Here is a 20,841-nt window from a genome sequence, read left to right as displayed (position 1 = left end):
TTAGGGAAAGAAAGATAAGCAATGAGAGCCCTCACTCAACCTCAGGAGATGATATTTGCAGGAGAATCACAGGAAAAGCAGAATAGATAGAAAGCAAAATTGAAACAGCTAGAAAGAGAAATGATGGAGATCTGAAAAGGGGAAGACAACTGATGTGGGAAATTGGATTAATTAATGTTTCTAAGATTTATTTAATAATCAGAACATAATTACTGGATTGGGAAGTAATTCTAATTGCTGCCTGCATAATTTTTCATCACTTTATACATTTGCAGAGGTGATGTACTCCATTCAGGCTAATTACTATTTTTTTTTTCCTGGTGTATCTTTCTTCTTTCAGAATGAAGACATGGTATTATTTTTGCTTTTTATGCAATGACTGGGACAAATAAGACTGTCTTTACAAAACCTTTGCTTTAAGATATAGCCAGTGTATTCATGTGTTTTTTCCCTACACAAAATTTAACTGCATCTTTTCCGTGCACTTGCTGAGTTTATACTGCACTACAGTATTTTAAAATACTAAAAGAACCTTTAACTCTAATCCTTACTTCTTTTCATGGGCAATGCCTTAACAGAAAGAACTAGTTAGTCACTTATCGCTCTTTATAGAAACACAGATTAGGGGTGTATTTTTTATTTGGGACTCCCGCCCCCATATGATCTGCAGTAAAATTGGTAACATTTTTCATTTTTCTACAGTAAAATTCTGCTTTTAGCAGTTTTCATAGTTGTCATAACATATATCATCCTAAACATCATATGAGTAGAAAAAAAATGTGATTCGTCATAGGTTGTATCCATGATAAAGCTATGAGATGTCAGGTGCTCTCTTGCTGGAACACATTTTAATCTCTTCCACCTGAAGATCTCAGGGCTCTTCAATACATAATGGTTTTAACTTTCCAACAACCCAAAACATTAAAATCAATGTACAAAGACTTAAAATCACACAGTAAGCAAGCAAGAAAATTAAAAGCAACACCTTAATCACCACTGGTAAACCTTACCCATCTCATGTTAGTATGCATGTGTGTATGACTTAACAAACATTTCAATCTTAAAACTCCAAGCACACAAATAGTTTTCTTTTTCTAGCATGTGCTAGCTCTGATGCATGCAAACAATCAGGTTATTCATATATATAGTCTTGGCTTCACATTGTGATTCAGTGACAATAGAAAGGCTCTTTAACAAAATAACAGAAGATGGTTTTAGTATTAGTGTTTACATATAGTCACAATTTGAGTAATGGCACAGTAGGGTTTTTTTTAACCCAGGGAAGAAGCTCCTACTTAAAAAAAAAATTGCTCAGAAATGCATTTTTAGTTTTGAAGATTTTCTTCCCTATTTGTGGCTTCCTGATAATGCAGACTTTTTCCTTTTACTGCTTCCCTTTCCATTTCAGCAACACAGCTGCTGCAACTCCTAGGAAGAGCAAGTTCAGAACAGAGATGGTGGAAACATTATGGGAAAGGACAACCTTACACACAGGAAAAGGGTGCTACACCTAGGTTAAACAGGGTTACAAAATTAAGGCATTTGGCTCATAAATAAATTGGAGGAACAAAGTCAGAATGGCAATAATGACTGAGGGTGGTGTGGGAACCATGCTGAAACTCACGGTAGCAATCAACAGTTTGTGGCCATACTCGGGGGCGGGGGGGGGGGGGGGGCACGGAGGGGGGTGTGGAAATCATGACAGAACAGAAAAGGAATTAATTCTGTCTTTTTTCCTAAGAGGACAAAAAAAAAGACAGATCTATGATTGGTTTTGGTAACAGCGATTGGTCAATGCTTTACCAGCTAACCACCGAGGCTGGACCAACCTTTGAACCCAAGGGTCTTTGTCCACAGTTCTGCTCCTCATCAGCAGACCCCAGGTGATAAGTGACATCTGACACATCTATACACACGCACAGCCTTGCAGCATTAACAACCTGTAATTTTGTCAGTTTGTTAAAGGGGTATTTCAAACTTGCTTGGAAATACCTTCCTTTCTAAACAATTTTGTTACTCTTCGAGACAGATCTACCTCATCAGAATTATGTTGAAAATTGCCAGAGAGAAGGAATATCTGGTGTTTTGTAAAACAAACCCTGCCTGAGAATAAAAGACTAAATGCATGTGGTAAGTAAAAGATGTTATAAATAAGAAGGCACTCTTCAGAAAGCCAGAGACCTTAGAGCCCAGTTGATGATCAGAGTATTAAAGGAGCATGCAAAGAACAGGCCGTGGCAGAAAAGCCACATAAATCCTTTACACCAATGCTCACAAAAGAAGAAACCAGGTTTTTCTATGCCAGAAATTCTTTATTTGGGGAGTAGGGGAACCTTTCTGAAACTGAAGTGAGAGCTGAAGAGGCCAGAAATCCAAAAGCCTCTCTCAAATGTCCTAATGCAGAAGGCGTTTAGTAAACTGCTAGAGAAGAGCTCTGGGACTCACTTCAGACTCACTTTGGTGTCATTGCTGCCATTGGCAAAAGTAAGTGACTGCAAAAGGAAAACGATGTGAACAAGTCAACAGTTCTCTTACGGGCACAAACCTGAGCATCTAAGCCAACTGGCTTTCAAGTTTAAAAGGTGGATGCCAGCAAAGTAGCTGTCTCCTAATGACCTCTTACAGTGATTTTGCTTTGTGGATAGACCTCATTAGGCATACCTCTGCTGAATTCAATAGTTTTTTAATGCTTCACTGGAAATAAAATCAAATCCTACAGCTGCCTCTAAAATGTAAGGTCAATGTAGCTTCTGTACATACATATAGGTCAGGAATATAATTACATTCTTGATAGATTTATAACAATTAGAGATAGCTGAAGCTATGACTGCAAAGTAGGTCCTAATGTTGTAATGTATCTCAACATGATGGTCCTCCCAAGGTCATTTTGAGAGTTTTTCTGTTTGGTTTTCTTTACATAAATACATTATTTGGTCACAGGAAAGTAACACCACTTTCCAAATCCAAAATTTATTGGTTTAATAAATTACTTCTTTTGAATATGATTGAGACAATCAGCCCCTTTATTTCATATCTATTTCTCTTTCAGAAAATCAAACAGAAATGTAAATTTTGCTGAAAGCCCAGGTGGGTTGGCAATTTAATGAGAAACACTGTCTGAAATCTTCTAAACAAATTAGTTGGAAGTTAATGTTTAATGTTGAACAGGCCTGCCTCAAGTGACAGTGCTTAATAGCCTTGTTTCTGACAAGAATATCTAGACAGTCGTATAAATAAATAACGGATTTGAGTTTGCTCTGTGCACCTGGATGTTGGAATTTTCCCTATTCCTTTGTGGTTGATGAAAGATGTATATCTGTTTATGTGGGTGGCTTGTTTTTTTTCAAAACCACTCTCTCATCCTTTCCCAAACTGCGGCCTTTTTATTCCTCTAGGACTATTAAAAAAGAGGGAAAGAGAAGCCACAGCAGGGGGATTTAGGGCTAAGGGCTTGCATTCAAATATTTTGGTTCGACTCCTGGCTCTGCCACCAGTTTGCTCAGTGATCAAGTCACATTACATATCACAGTGCCCCAGTATTCCTATCAGCTACAATGCAAATCATAAAACTGGTCTTCCATGTAAACTTTTTAAAGACCTGGTGGCAAAAATATGCTGTTAACAAGCAGGCAAATGTAATTTGGGGTGTCTAATGACTATTCATAATGCACAGTGGGAGAATCAATGATCTATTAATTACAGATGAAGGTGCAAGACATGATTTATCCTAATCTATATTTTGGCATTCAGACTTTGGCATTCATAGCAGGTGTTTTAAAGAGCATCAGAGGACATGTAGAAGAGAAGCAAGAAAAGTCAATTAATCCATCATTCAACTGAATCCCTTTCAGTGCTGACAATCCTGCACAAATCATACTAGGTTTTAGCAACAGTAAGTATGGCAACAGCCATATTTCTAGGCAATATTTACAGTGAAGCCACAGACATTTTAGGGGTCATAGTAAAGCCTTTACAAGAAACATACATCAACTGCGATTTGGAAAAAAACAAGCAATTTTAGGACTATAAGTTCATTAGTGTAATTCTCAAAGACAGTGAGAAATTGTAACTGTTACATTTTAGAAATTAGATAAATTAATTAGGGTATTGAAGCTATTTGTCCTGATGTATCAGGACTGATAGTGCTAGAATTGAACTGTAAATACCTAACCAAGTGAAGAACCAGAAGCTCTAACATTCTAGGAATTTCTTAAGCTCTGCAAGAAGACACCAACTGCTCTGACATGGATAGGCTTTCTCAAAACCAGTGAACGTACAGTGACACCCTGAGGTACCTGTAGTATGAACAAGTAGCAGAGAGCAGTGGAGACACAGCAAGGATTTCATTTAAAATTAATGAGCAACTTAAATGGGGACTGCCTTATTGCTGTATCTATTCCTAAGTAATATCACAACTAAATTAATTCCTAGTTAGGAATCTTTAAGTATGTAAAGGCCAAAACCCAAATGTAAACAAATACACAGATATAATTAGCTTTACAGTCTTGTGTTCAAGACTAAACCATCAAAAATTCTTCAGGATTAAAATGTTTTTCCATAACCAGCTCTAGAATATAAATAAGCATAACACAGGTTGTCCCATTTACACCTGACTGCAAAAAGTCTTAACCTTGTCTAAATTCAGTATTGAACCTGCTTTGAGCAGGTAGCCCAACAAGAGACCTCCTGGGGATCCTTCTAGCCCAGATCGTTCTGTGAAGTGGAACAGGAAGATAAAATATTCTTAGCAAAATGGTCACAACAATGGTGTCTTTTTCTTATTTTGGGGGCAGAACAGTGGAACATTATATCTTGGGACAATTCAATGGCAACAATCCACTTTGCACGTGTGCAAAGGGAAAAAGAAACATTTCACTAAAAAGTCTGGTTTCAATTCCATCTTCTTTTCCAGGAGGATGTTCTAAACTCACAAAACTTTGCTTCAAGTGCTGTTTGAGTACATGCTTTCAGCCCATCAATTACATCTTAAAAATGTACATTTCCTCATACATTTATCAGGCTCCACCTACACAATTATTTGGCTGAGTACAGAACAGTATGTCTGATAAATGTCCTCAGACAAACCGAAATAGCTTCACATTGTTAATCCATTTCCTTTCATTCACTAATTTCTATTTTTATTATAATATTTCATTAAAAGATAATTACGTGGAAAACTAGAAAGTCTGGAGCCCTTCCAATGGTTGCATCAGACATCAATTTACCTCTGCTTTTGAGAACAATTTCAATAACTCTCTAGCCTTTCAGCAGGAACAAATATAGAGTTCAGCAAGGGAGCATAGCTCTCTCCATTTAAAGACAAAAATCAGCAAGGTTCTTCTCTGTGAGGATGCCAAATGTGTTTTTTTTAATTTTCCCTGTAAAAATTTGTCTTAAATTTCAGCAACGTTGTCCCACTGAATCAGAGGGAATTGCCATGTTGGTACATGGGTAACTGTTTCCAGAGAATGTAAAAGAAAAAAATGAAAGCCTCCAGTCTCTAGGCTCCAATCTTTAGGAGTTTCTACAGGCACCTGACATGTGATTATAGCACATGGTTATGGCAAACACAGGCTTTTATTCCCTGGGTGGTACTGCAGTAATCTCTGAAGGGTTCTCAGATGCTTTGTGAAGCTAACAGGGAAGGATGTAGGCTTCAAATGCACTGTAATGCTGAATTTCATTTTCACAGAAAACAACACTCAGAGTCTTCTGTCTACAACATGAAATTTCAGGCTCGTCAAAGACAGTAAATACCCCTGGTTGTATACAGGATCACCGTCTGGACCTAGCACATGAGCATTCTTGAATGTCACATTTGATAGGACTTGAGGTTGGGAAGCCATCAGCATTTAACAGCTGACAGAATTATGTAGGTCTCAGGGTGGCTAAACATGGACTACCAGGCAAATAACTGTTTTTTCCATTAGTGATCTAGCATTTAACTAGTCATGGCAAATTTTTGCCATAGCCACTAATTTCACTAGCACGCTCTTGCTCTGATTCCACAGAGCAGTTGATGTTAAATCTGCCCCGTCACACATGAAAGGAGGGGAAGAATGTAACATGCTAATAACTAGAAAACTCCCATTTATTTACTAAATTATAAAAATACTTAATTCATAAATAAAAATAAAAATAAAGTGCTTTTGATTTCAGAGAATGAGGTCCTTTGGAGCCAAGTCATCAGAAAGCCATTAAAACAATGAAGAAACTGAAAACCAGATCTGTGTTGGAGCAGACATCACCTGGACCACACATATGGTTGGAGCTTCAAGGTTGCAACTGCTGTAAAAACTCCATTTGGAAACTGGGATCCACTATTGTGTGAAATAGTAAGTTGGAATATGCTTCTCCAAACTAGGACAGAAACAGTCTTCAAGAAAGCATCAGTGGATGATAAATGAAAAGAAGGCGTCTGTTCCCCGCTACCCAACCAGAAGAAAGAGGGACATGACAAGGAACTTACTCCATGTGACCGCTTTATACTCACATACAAACAGGGGTGCACAGACTAAATAATAACACATAATTTTAAGTTTTTTTCAGCTTATCCAGAAAGAGAGTGAAGCATATGGACAAAATATAACTGCTATAAATTCTGCCTCAGATGCTGACTACATCAGATTCTAGCAGTCTATCTCGAAACAGCAAAGTAACAGATATAGAAGGAAACACAAACATAAGAGGAGAGAAAGAAAACAACTCTTCAGTACTGAAAGAAGTTTGTAAAAGGTGAAAGAACAGTGGGACCAAAAAAACCCCATAAAACTTACCCAGAAACTCATAAATAAATGTTCCTACAGCTTAGCTCAAGCCACTTGAAGGCTGCATTTTTTCTGAATGAAGCCCCAAAAACGTATTTCAGTTGTGTTCACTTTATTAAAGATAATATATGTGAACTTTTTTATGCTGCATCAAGTGACCTCCTATGAGAAAAACCTAGCAACCATAGCTTATAAACTATGTTTAAAACTAACCAGACTTTTAATGAAAATTTTATCTAGCTTCCCCCATGTTTGCTGAAACTCAATAATTAGTATCAACTATTGTTAAGAAGTTAATTGACAGACAAGTCACAAGTTAGTTGCTTTGACAATTAAGAAACCTCAGCTAATTCAGTGTAGAAGGAAAACAGATTATATTTAGAGAAAAGTTACATCTGCTTTACACTATGAATAAAAGGTATATAATCATAAACAAATTGTGGAAATAGATATAGAAGTGAGATATGACACAACTAAGTATTTCTCAAATATATTATAGAATTAATGACTTTAAACAAGGCAAATCCTTCAATATGGAAAAAAGGAGATAATTTAAATTAAAAGATTCAATCAAGAGAACAATGAATTATTAGAGAAAACTGAGGACCTTGCATTAACCACAGCACAAATGACTCAAATATGTTGAAGTGTTATAAGAGATCTATTAAAATAGAAAAGCTTAAGAGATCTCCCCAGAGAAAAGGAAAAAATAACCAACAATATTTTAAAACATTTTAAAGTTAACACTTTAAAAGTTAACCAAATGGCATACCTAGAATATTCACTTAACCTTTATCTTCATTGAGAGAAATGTAAAAATTATCGAGTATTACTAAAGATAAGGTTTCTTTCTCCCACAGTTATGTGGACAATATGGGATTGGTAATGACTCCTGCAGAACCTTGAATGCTATATTTATCCTACATTAACTTCACCTTTCTTGAACACTTCATCTGCAGGCATCCCATATTTATAACCTGCAACTGAGGGATCTTGAGAAATTTTCCCCAGACTTCATAAAATAAATATTCTCAAACCCTTGCCTGTGAACCAGTGATGGACTTCAGTGTATTATGAGTGGTCTTATAGCAGCAGGCAGAATTTATGCACCTGATCTCCTTGTTTGTAAATGGTAACCTGAGTTAAAATAAAACAAAAAAAAAAAAACACCCCACAACACTATTTTTGAACTGCTGATTGTTGTAGTGACCGTAGAAATCTAAACAACATTGCAAAAGGAAAGGATGAAATCCACAGAACTTTCCTGAAGTGAGAACCACCATATGAAATAAAAATTCTAGAACATCTAGAAAGAAAATTTTTATAAAATTGCAGTCTTTTTTTGGATTTTTTTAGTCTACAGAATGCTAATTGAGAATACTGTGCAATATTTATGTCATTGAAACAATTATGTATGGGGCACAGTGAAAAACATAATGCAACATGTATCTTAGAGAATAGAAGTGAAAAACATCAAACTGGTACAGGGGATCATTAACTAAATACATATGAGCATAAATAGGTGGAAATATACCTAATGAAAGATGTAGTATCATCAACATAAAACATAATGATGCACCTTAGCTATGATTTGCCATATGTACAACGGTCAAAGCTAAATGTCCATGGCAAATTTTTGTATGGGATTTCCTGATTTTAGTTTGCTTTATCTGAAACTTTAACTTCTTTGGACCATAACTGTGATACTAATTATGATCATTTTACTTCAAAAATTTCTAGCCATATGCACCATGATGTTAAGACAGAAATAAAATAAAAAAACCCTGCATCCATAAACTAAATCTTATAAAAAAAAAACCAACTACTGCCTTTAAGTACTAGAACTAAAAAGTTTTGACACCTTCCTCCTGCTTGCATCCCAAAGCTGAGATTAACATCATTCTCAGCTCTTGTTTAATCCTTGAGTTAAGGAAAATGCAGATTCAACCTCAAAGAGCAGCAACAAATGGCTAGATTTCATTTACCCTTTTCCCTTTACTCTTTCTCCCAAGATTCCCAGACATAGCCTGCCTTGACCTTGACTGGACTTACAAACAATCCTTTGTTGTGGGAAGGATAAACATGATGAGCTACTTTCTTTTGCCCCAGATTTTTTGTGGAATAAGTAAACATTAGGTGTGCCAGAGAAAGGGACAACCAATCTCTAATTCAACAATTAGCTCCTTTCACACATAAGGTATGGGCTCTAATCTTTTCTCTTGTGAGCACTTAACCAGTTTGCTGAACTTTCCTATAGAAATAAGTTTCAATAGAGCTAGTGTTTACCCTTCATTAATAAAAGCAATATGATAATTTCAATACGCTACAACAAGGTATTCTTCTGCTTTAAAGAGAATGTGAAACTTTACGGTCTCTTGTTCATAAACATTCTTAATTCTGAGCAGCTGGGCTTTTTCAAAAGTGTTAATAATAGCTAACTTCTATCTGCTTTTGACAAACATAATGTACTGTAACATAAAGGAGAAAGCCAGGTATCAGGATTTATCCAAAGTATGTTACAAAAGAACTCTTCACCTAAGAACACATCGTAGCAATTGTTCAATATTGTCACATATTTCTATTTTTTCCTTCAAAAGCGTATATAAATAAAGTAATTTTGTGGTATTCTACTTCATCCTAAATATTCAGTGTCTGATTCTTCTTCTTTGGCATCATTATTACACATGTATGTTTCAAGAAAATGACATTTAGCTCAGTTTTTATAAAATGAGTGATCCTTTAGTATTTTTGAGTGAAATTAATTGACATATAAAATATGTGTACAGTACTGGAATAGAGGAATTGACTTCCAGAATTCACAGAACAAGTATTACATATTCAGAAATTTATTTGAATTAATATGGACTAATCTGAGGCTAACAGTGCTTTCTACACTGAACTGCAAAGTGTTACAAAATCTTGAGTTAAGTTTCATTCATCATGATCTGGTATCTACCACAAGACGCCAAAAAAATATTACCAGAAGAATCCTAATTTCATTGAAGTCAATGCTGCTATTAATTTTCATGAAAATTTGGGCAAGATTGATAAAATGGTATTTGGGAGAGTTTGGGGGTTTAGTTAATTACTCTTTGATTTAATACAGGGGTCCTCAAACTTTTTAAACAGGGGGCCGGCGCATGGATGAAGTGGCAGGAGGTCATCTGCGGCTGCTTGGTTTCCCCCCTTCAACCCCTGGGGGGGGGGGGGGGGGGGGGGGGGGGGGGGGCAGGGGAGCGGGGGGGTGTCTGTAAATACCGGGGGCTGGATTGATGACCCTGGGGGGCCATAGTTTGAGGCCCCCTGATTTAATACAATTCAGCTTAATAAAATTAGTTCTTTCTTCCTTTAGGAACCATATCAGTTCTCCAATGAAGTTAAAAACCAGGAAGGCAGACACCAGTGCTGAGGATTTGTTGAGCGCTCTGTACGTACCGCCTTTCATCATTCCCACTTCATAGCATTTTCTTAGTCGGCAAGCCTGGCAACTCTTTCTTCTGTTCTTGTCAATGGTGCACTGGTTAGTAGCAGGACACATGTAGTCATTGTGCCCTGTAAAACCAGAAGGAAAGTAAGGACACAGTTACACACAGACATAACAAAAGTCCTTATAATACTCTTGGTTTTCATTGAGTATCTAGTACAGCATCTAACATCTCAGGCAGAAGATAGGGTTACCATCACAATGTATCACAAAAATATTGATACAGACAGTGAAACTAACATCTATTCACAATACATTTAATCACATCTAATCATAATATATATGTTCACAAGTTCTTTAAAAGTACTATTGAAAACACAAATTGTAACTTCTGTAGAATAATTAAAATAATGAACAATTAAAGCAGTCACAAAAGAGAATAGATTGATTTGAACAAGTCCCTTGACTTCATTGATCTTAGCCTGAGAAATACAATGCCATCTGGTCCATGTGCTTGTGTTGATGTTTAACCAATAAGACCGCTCAAAATGGCTAGAGGTTTATAAAATTAAAAAGGCCTATGCATAGAACATTTTTTTTTAATATCTACCACTATCTGGGGCAATTATGAAACAAACAAAACCTACATGAAATAAAAGTAACAACCAATAATTAATTATGCCTCAGGGATAAATCAGTCTCTAATTCCAATTGCATATCTAATGATATATGCAAAAACATTTTGTAATGACAAATTCTTAAATTACCATATGCTGCAACCAAGTTTGGTACTTGTACCTTTGCTTTCAGAGGTCTACTTCCTTATTTATTACCCTGTACATCTCAATTGTCATTACAAACATTTTCAGCATACAAACGTATTATTTCAGCAATAAATGTATTAAATTTATTACTGCCAACAAGCCTCTATTCCAAATTTCTTTTAAAACATGTGTGCTTAAACCTGCTACAAAATTATTTCCCAACCATAAATGATGTTTAGCTAGGAAAAAAAAAACTATCCAAAACGATGTTATTGGTGCTCTGTATTCATCTAAAACCAACTAAGTACAGCACACAATGAAACAATTTTACTGCAGAACTGTTTGTTCTTTCTTTCAGGTCAAGGGATCAGCTTGAGGTAGAGTAAGGTGGAGGTTTGACAGAGGCCTTGGTCTTATCAAATCATCTATCCTTGACTAGAAATCAGAAAATAGAGTAAAAATTACTATCATGTTACACCAGGAACATCTGGTCTCTAATGCTACATAACTGGAATCCAATCAAAATAAGCAGCCAAACTGTAAACTTTTTAATATGGTGGCAGCTGACTACACATTGTCTCAAATGAACAGAATTATTACTTTTTTAGCTCTACTTGACAGAACAATATAGTACTGGAAAAATCTGAATCCACAGTTTGTTTCAGGACCAAGGTGAAAAGGTAGAACAGAAATACTACCTCAACCACAGCAAGAAAGAGCATTTTAATTTTCAGTTCCTTTGTTTGGATACATACTGTTCTATACCTGATTCAAAAGATTTCACATATAAGGAAAAAAATATCGTGTCAGAAAGAAAACAGCCTCAATCTCACAAAAATGCAATATCTACAGGGAAAAGGAGCAAAAAGGGAAAGCCATGTTTTTAAGAAACTGCACTTCTATTAGGTCACACTAAGCAGCAAAAGATTGTAGCACCTGACCTCAATCACCAGCCTGGTTTTATATGCCTGGCTCTGAAATAGGGTGAAAGCCAGACACAAAACTTTAATTATTCTTTTTCAAAACAAAGACTTGGACAGAGTATCTGATCTTCTTCATAATGAAAACAAAAGGTAAATTCACAAAAGGAGTGAGCACAAGCTCTGAATTCAGCAAATGATTCAGAACATCATTTAGCTGTCTGTAAAATAAGCAGATAAATATTCCCACTCAGGTCAAAGCTGAACATATGCTTACCACACTGGCTGATGCTCATAAGGTTCAGCTCTCAAAAAAAAAAAAAAAAAAAAAAAAAGGGGTGACTATGCAAAAATAAAAAAATAAGTGAAATCAATATCAGCAGGGCAACCATCCGTTTTCACAGTGCTTATGTGGGAAATAACCTTTTGTTCTGCTCTCAGCCTAGATTTCCTTATTCAAACTACAAGCATTAGGGAACAGGCATTTGGTTTGTATAACAGTACAGAAAATAGTCATATATGTGACAGAGCTACAGTTCCTACTGAAACTAACATGATTCATATTATCATATTTTTACATTGAAAAGTTTTATCTTAAGTATACACTTTAAAGGTTAGCATAATTAGTGTGTTTTCATGTGTGTGACCAGCACCTTAGATGATCCATTTTTCTTTCAAAGTGTTTGACAGACTTCACAGAATAAAACCTGTAAAGTTTAGAGTGCACAAAACAGAAGATCTGAATGTGAGTGGTGTACTTTTTCAGGTTATGAATGCCATAGCAATGTCATTGTTTAGACTTCATATTCGCTGTAAATCTAGGAAGAAGACAATGCATTTAATATTTCTCATATTTTTTTGTTTATTTTAACCAGCATGCCTTCAGGGGACTGGAAAAGATGTAATCAATCAGAAGAAAATATTTTATAATTAGACTATACAATAGAAATAATTAACAAATTAATTAGAGAAGAAGAAAGAAACAAAGTGAAGAAGAGTGGCAGGAACCTTTCCAGCTTCTCCACAATACCCTCTGATTTCAAGTATTCAATCACATGAAGTGAGGAAGGAAATTTCCTTGGCAAGGCACAGACACAGGCAAGGGCAGTCTGGCTTTGGGTGGCATGGAAGGGAAAAGGAAGAAGACCAGAGCTAAGGAATAGGTAACACGCAAAGACAAGTTTTATTTTAAAGTGAAATAGTGTAACTCAATAATTCTGCTGTAAAGTGAATTGTCTTTTAATTATTCTACCTTTTATTTTATCCTTAAAGCTCACCTCTTTACAAAGCTGATTCTGGACAATCTGAGTTATTAGAAGGGATTTCTCACTGGTAGGAATCGTCGGCATGAAAGTGGACACATCAGCAGGTGCCCAGCTGCCCTGCACTTTATTTTCATGGTGTTCAAACAGCAATAGATGCTACAAGAGAGGCTAATTAATCCATTTGGGTAGTTGGTATTACAGGAGTACCAAGAGGAAGAAAGGTCTTCAGTGATCACTGATACTCATAAAAGGAAGCATGTGCCACTTGGACTCTGTGGTCGTTGGGTTTTTTTAAATAAATTCTCAGATGACCTGTGCAAAATTAAAGGCAGTGAGTTTAATAGGGCAGACCCCTCGTTTTAATCCCCCACTATGTATGACTTGTACTGCCATGGACTACAAAGGAAGAGTTTAAAGGAGCTATTGAGGAGCTTGAGGAGGAGTGGCGTGTTTTTCTTACGATATCTCACACGCTGTAGATTTTAAAACAGTAAAAACAATGTCAAATATTTTTATAGCACTTTGTTATATGCTAATATCTTTCCAGAAAAGGGTGCAAAGATCTGGATCTTTTCTCAAAGCACTAATTTTAGATGTGGCAATCTGTATGACAATGACCAATGGTAGAGGGGGAAAGGAGAAGGAAGCAAAGTGTCAACAAGATGACAATGGCTGAAATCAGGATGATTTTCAGTTTATTCTAACGCAGCCTGCCATAATCAAAGCTTTCTCTTAATGCACATACAGTCTGACTTTCTTTTGTCACCATGAGTCATGTTCAGAGACTTATTGCTATCAGTCCAAGGGTTCTGAAGATAGCTATGAAGTATGCACATGCCTGAATCAGAGTGCACAGATGACTTATCTGTGAGGGCTTCAGCCAGCAAAAAAATCCATATTTCTTTGAAGTTAAGTTTAAGCAGAATGTTTAAGCATCTCGGTACTTCTATCAAGTAGTCCCAGCATAGTACATATGGTTAAAATTAGATGCACGCTTGAGTATTTCATGGAATTGCAGCTTTGAAGAACTCAGTTCATTTTGTCCTTGAGCAGCAAGGGTGAAAACTGGGGTCATATTAATATATGAAGGGCAGTTAACATAACACAGCAATATTTTTTTCTTAAATCTGTAAATAGTTGTGATATTATATTCCAATAACTATCAAGATTATCTTGCAGGAATGATTAGTATAAGCATTATAGAATTTGTACAAAATTCTTTACCTATCTGCATAAGGCATCTGCCATGTTAGCCATTACCTGTGGAAGCACCAGGACCTTCTATGATCTTATTCTGACAGTTAAATTAGCAGAATTTTGTACATGTAGGTGAAGGGAAGGCTAGAGTGTAGACTTTATCTACACCTTAAGGAGCCAAGCAAGCGACAAGTGGGAAGCCTGCAGACAAAAACCAAAATCTTGGAAAGAACAGCCTCAACAGCAAGTGGAAAGTTTTCATAAACAACAAAAAGAAAAGAAATAGCACCTGGACATTGCATATGCTAACCCAGTATGAACAAATGTTGAAATTAAAATAAAAAGTTATACCAACTTAATTTTAAGTTAAAGCGCCCCAATGAAACCACACTGATTGATTTTAAAATCTCACTGTTTCCTAACAGGTTTTGCAAAAGAGCAGAAGGTTAAGTTTAATTTCATTAAAAGAACAGGCACTCAAATTCATAGCTTGAGTACTCTCAGACAAGGTCTTTGCATTTGGAACTTCAGTTCTTACAGCAACTACCCAGCACTGCTGAAATCAATCATTTTCTGTGTTTAAATTAACAAGACATTGCTACATGTGACAGTAAAGAGAAGGGCCTACAAGATTGTAAATATACTTCCTTTTGCATCCAGTGAGGAAGTCCACCTTCTGTGCATAACACAGAAAGAAAGATCACAGAACCACTGAATAGTAAGAAAGGAGGAAAAGCTAAAATCTATATACTCTGTATTATGTCCTTCAGCTGTGTCAGGTAGCTCCCACATTGAGCGTTCACCTTCTCATGGAATCTTGCCATCATGTATAGCACTGTTCACATGAGAAGTTAATTCAAGCTAAATTATTATGATACCGACTTTTCCTTTAACCTTTCCATACACTATTTCAGCTAGCAGGAAAAATGAAGAATGAGAATGGGCATTACATGAGGATACTAAACATGATGTCATCTCACCAGTTTAATAATGCATGAACATATATGCTGAAAAAGTGATTGTAAAAAAAAATATGATTGTAAAAAGTGAAATATTTAACTTTATAAATATATAAATATAAAAAAATATTTTCTACTCCAGCAGTTGATTTCAAAGTTTTTATTATTGGCCTTAGTCCTAAAATTTCAATTGGTGTTTCATCTGCTATTTCAAGATTATGATATCATGTACAAAGTCTACTTCTACCCCAATTCCATTCCTGTCTTTTTAGACAAGGTAACAAAATAGGAAGTATATTTTCTCCTTATGAAAAATAAAAAAAGACACCAATCCAGATCCCAGACTCTACAAAATCTGGCAAGGAACAAGACATCTAGTTTCTGTTTCCCTGTCTGATAAATCATAATTGTTTTAAATCCTTGGCACATGATTAAACCAACAGCTGTGTTAAAGGGAAAACTCCCACAATGTATTACTCACAACCATCTCAATATGATCCCTCCAGAGACAAAAAGCATTTTCAGAGAGAGTCATAGGCAAGCCATGGCTGTCTTATTCCCATAGACTTTCAATGAAATCTCATATTTTTAGTTTATTTGAGCTAAAATGGGAAGGGGTGGAATTCTACTACAGAAAATTCCCACATATAATATAAAGAAGCCAAAAAGTTAAAATATTGCAAATTACTCTCGTGCACTTAAAATCCAATCTATTGTTAGCAACAACAAAATTAATATAACTCTATTTTTATTCCAGGTATAACATCAGATTTTGGATTGTGATGGAACCTATTGAATAAGTTTAGCTTGCTTATTTTATATTTGGATCTTTGGTACCCTTTTTGGTATCTTGGTTTCTAGTATCATAAAGTTTGCGATGAGCTGTAACATATTTATCCTCACAGCACCCCTATAAAGAAAGTTCTGGTATTACTATTTTTGGGGGGGCAGGGAGGGGGTAGCCTGGAGGAACACAACGGAACACAGGATTCTCACTGCTCAGATCATGCAGTGGACGTGGACATTTCTAAGCACAATGAGTTTTCTTCATTGAAGTCTGTGAAACTGAAACTGCAGTACAGTCAATTCCTAGTTTGTTAAATTATTATACTAAACTTTAACATCAGTGTTTTGACAAAAAGCCACTTTTCTGCCTATATACTACTTTCTCATGCCAAGCAAAACCTAGTTATCCTCTTCTTTAATTTACCAATACATTTTTGTGCTCCTTGGTTTGCTTTTTTATACTCTTAACATCATGTATGCTCTGTAGAAGGTTCATCCATTTTATAACCAGAAGGGTCAACAAAGATAATTCAGTCTATTGTCCTGCATATCTCTAACCACAGAGAGGAGAATAACTGTGTTACCCATAACAAATGAACTCCAACTATTTAAAAAATTTGTGACTAAATTAAATTAAATATTTGAGAGAACTACATACCCTTATTCAAAGAATTCTGAAAATGAGATATTTACTACATCAGTTACTAAATAATACCAGCAGTTAATTGCTATGCTAGCTTTTTTATAGTAACTCTGAAATAACATACATACTTCAATAAAGTGTGTATTAGTCTCCTTTTGGAAATAAATGATGTCAAAGATTACTTCATGCACTTCCAATACATTTGTCATTTTAGTCATCCTACACAGTTCTCTCTAGTTTGATTTCCACTTTTCAGAACTGACTGCAAAGGACAACTTAACCTACAGAAGTCTGAAACTTTGTGGGAGTGAAACTTATGGAGCCAGTTTAAATGAATAAACCACCTGAATAAAAAGAGGTTACTAAAATATCTTTCCCTTCACACTCTGTAAAACCAAGTGGAACAGTTAAGCACTTTCCCGCTGGACAAACAATGTTCTCTTGTAATTTGTAAAGGTAAAGCTCTTTTTTTTTTTTTTTTCCCCATGTGAATATTTTGAATATCTGACAGACTTAGCCCTGAGTTAGGAATAATGTGAGTTTCCAAATGAAATATTCACTAAATACTTGCAAGACAAAATACTGTTTAAGTTTTTTTGTTGCTTGATATAGCACAACAATCATATTGCAGATGAAGTAAAACACTGTTAGAGCTAATAATACAGGATAAATTAAGTATGATTTCTAAGGGCTAGAGTTTTTTCTAGGAGACAGAAAAAGCTTTGGAGTTGGCAGGGGAAGAACCAGTGGCCATTTATGAAATCAGGTAACAATCAGTGAGTGTTGCCTGCTTTCTGAAGTGTGCTACCCAACTTCAGTAAGTTTTTCAGCATTGCCTGGGGTGACATTTCATATGTCAGCTAGGAAAATATAGTTTAGATGATTTCAGAAAACCAGTCTCAGGGAAGAACTATCAGAGTTCAGTGTTCCAATGGAAGCTGATATTGAATAAGGCTCTGTAGTGTTTGTCCTGGATCCAGTTCTATATAGCATTTTCCTCACTAACAGGTAATGGACTGAAGTATTTATTTTATTAAATGTTATTCATTTGTAGATGACATTTATATGTGTTAGAAGACCAGACTACTCTGATAGTCAGACAGAAATAGATCTGAAATAAATGGCAGGAGTCTACAGGATAAGAATTCTAAATTATCTTGGCAAACTGGAGATAGCACATGGGAAAAAACAGCACAAAAGTGAGGACCAGAACAAACCACTACATTAAAATAGGAATAATCAGATGCACAAACCTAGATGGGAAAGAAGTGGTTTCTTCTCTAGAAAAGAATTTTTGAGTTAATTCTGTGTTACACACTGATTATGAGTGAACAGTGTCATGTTTTTGTAAATAAGGCAAGCATTACAGTGTGATGAATGTAGACAAATACACCGGCTGGGCTTGTAAGATAATCCTATTGCTCTGTTCAGTAGCTGTAAAACATCACATAAAAGGAAAATGTGCTTCAAGACAAAAAGAAAAACAGAACAAAGTGGAGAATCTCCAACACAGATCAACTAGAAGATTAGAAGTCTAGAAAAAATATAAGAAAAGCCTGAATAAACTGTTTTTCTTCAGGGTAAATAAAGCAGCATAATTTAATACTATTTTTTTTAAAGTGTGATAGCAATCTTCCATGCTTTAAAGGCTGTTGCAAATGGAAAGAGAATGGCATGATAGACAGGAAAATAAGCAATGAGTTTAACCTGCAGGAAGGAAGATTCAAATTTCACCATGGCCTTCAGAGACAGGGAAAATAAAATATTGGATCATGCTACAGGTTTTTAAGAGGCAGTTCAAACAACATATGTAAGGAATTGGCAACAATTGATCCTATCACAGGACAGAAAGACGGACTAGGGCTCTGGGTCTGCTGCAGCCCTATGATTTTCCTAGATCATGAAAAACAAGGAAGTATCTTGGATGTGAACATCTCAAGTCACCGCCACATCCATGCCGAATGCAGCACTTAAAACTTGCTGGAAAAGTACCACATTCAAAATTGGCTTACTAGGAAAAGAGATATATTGACTCTTGCCTTTCAGTAACACACGTTTCTGAAACAGGATCACCACCTATCAGACTGCTGATATTAAAAATGCACATTTGGGGACAACAATAAGAGTTATGCGCTTAACTCAAGGGACTCTACAGAAAAACTACTAAAAACCACCAAAATAAATCAAAAGAAGTTTCAGAAGAACCTGGCTGACCATGGGCTCTTAGAGCAGTCCCAGTGATGGCTAAACTCTGGAGAACTTTCCAAACACACGTTTTCTAGCCTTTGAACTTCCAACAGCCACCTACCTCTCAAACTGGAATAGTGTGCTTTCCACCCTGAGACTAGATACTGGTCTGCAGCCCCCTGTTCATTGGCTGGGATTACCTCTGCTAGTTTTACTTAGGTTAACATTTTGTAGTTTTGCTCTTTCTGCTGACAACTCATACAATCCCTGTATGAGCAGTCTTATTATAGGGAGTTTCTGTCCTCTTGGCTGCCGGATTTGTGCAGCATTTGTAGCTGTTATCAAACAGATTACAAAAATACCATGAAAACAGAAGACAATAATGGAAAGTTGAAGGGAAGATCTCAGAAACCTCCCAAATTGACAATATTGAAATTACTGCACTGCAACATTACCTAAACACCCAATTATTAGACATGTTTTACCAGTGAAATTCTCTCCAACTCAGATGAAAATACGTATATATTAACAACCCCTCCTAGCATTGTTTGAATTACATACTTTCAACAAAGTACAGCTCTATCACTGTGAAGTTAAAACAATTGATAACACGTAGAGTTGACTGCCAAAACTCTCCTACTTGATGGTCAGAAGGTATAACTGATAAATAAAATCCATATTCAAGCCACACATATAAAATACTTCCCAGCTTCAATAATTCCTGCACTTTGGAGATCACTATATCTCTGTGATCAGGACATTAATGGCAGGCCTCTGGAATCCCTCAACACAGCTATTAATCCATTCTCAGATGCCAACCTGTTCTTGCTGGACTGGTTCTGTCTCCCATCATGCAGTAATTCTTAAGTGAATATTTGTGAAATATCCCAGATTTTTGTCTGAGTATACAGCTGTGAGAAAAGGCAGAGAAGGTGCACCTGTAAAACATCAGAAGGGCATATGAGGGAGGCAGGGAAATAAAACTGGGGATTTCTAAAGTACTTCAGCAATTCTGAGATCAGGATACCCTCCAATGTAAGGAGCTGCCCTTCATTTGTTTTGAATGCCTTGTGCTTTCACTGAGGATTCTCAGCCCCACACATGTAGGCATTTGTTGGATGTCTGTCAGAGGTGGTATGATGGTACAAGTAAATCCTTCCTGTCCTGTACCCTTTGGTGGCTAGCCAAAAGCCAAGAGAATTAGAAGGAGGGGGAAAGGATTTGTGAGTCATAAGGGCATTTTTAATTTGTAAATGGTATTTGTAAAGCTGATGTTGAAATACTTCATCCAATTCTGGCATCCAAACTTTACAGATACTATTATGGGTGTGGGGGGATCATGAAAGGTGCAAAAACAAAGGACTCAGAAGACAGAAATATATACCGCAGAGGACTGAAACATTTTAGTTCATCTAAGATATCAAGAACTTCCCACAGGACAGAGATACTATATACTAACTCTGGTTCATGGATGTGATGTAAAACCCAAAGTAATATAAATAAGAAAGGTAATTTTTTAGCAGATTGGAGAACAAATCATTAAAATAAGCAGTCATTGTAAGAAAACTCTTGAGCTCACAGATCAAGGCTGGGCATCTTCTAAAAGGCTGACCTCCATCGTTACCAGGATTTGTACACAGAGAGCATATAAAGTTTATATTGATAAAAGACCAGACTTAATGATCTAATGGCCCTCCTTGGTCTTAAAATCCATAAATATTTCAGTAGAGAAGTACAGTGTACCGTGATGTGACTGCTTGTTATGCTTCTGGATTCAAGTCAGTTGAGCAAGTACACTCCTGAAGGCTACATATGCTGGCCAAAGAGTAAAGTACTCTTCTATCACCAAGCAACACAGTGTTCTTGGTGTCATATGATTTTTCTCTCACATGAAACATTATACATTAATATCAGTCTGCACAAAGTTTT

At 36.1% G+C, this 20,841-nt stretch overlaps 1 protein-coding gene across 2 annotated transcripts in view; it reads right to left on the bottom strand.

The window, feature by feature from the left end:
• The window catches only part of ESR1 (estrogen receptor 1), a 193,574-nt gene that overhangs the window by 58,231 nt on the left and 114,502 nt on the right, over positions 1–20,841 (bottom strand). For both annotated transcript variants that reach the window (XM_056344214.1, XM_056344215.1), the window contains one exon: positions 10,203–10,319. In XM_056344214.1, coding sequence (XP_056200189.1) covers positions 10,203–10,319 — 117 coding nt within the window. The remainder of the gene's footprint in view (positions 1–10,202; positions 10,320–20,841) is intronic.

This window comes from Falco biarmicus, chromosome 6 (assembly GCF_023638135.1).
Source record: "Falco biarmicus isolate bFalBia1 chromosome 6, bFalBia1.pri, whole genome shotgun sequence".
In the NCBI taxonomy this organism is placed as follows: Eukaryota; Metazoa; Chordata; class Aves; order Falconiformes; family Falconidae; genus Falco; species Falco biarmicus.
The sequence above is the reverse complement of the archived record's forward strand: the minus strand, read 5'-3'. Positions and strand labels throughout refer to the sequence as shown.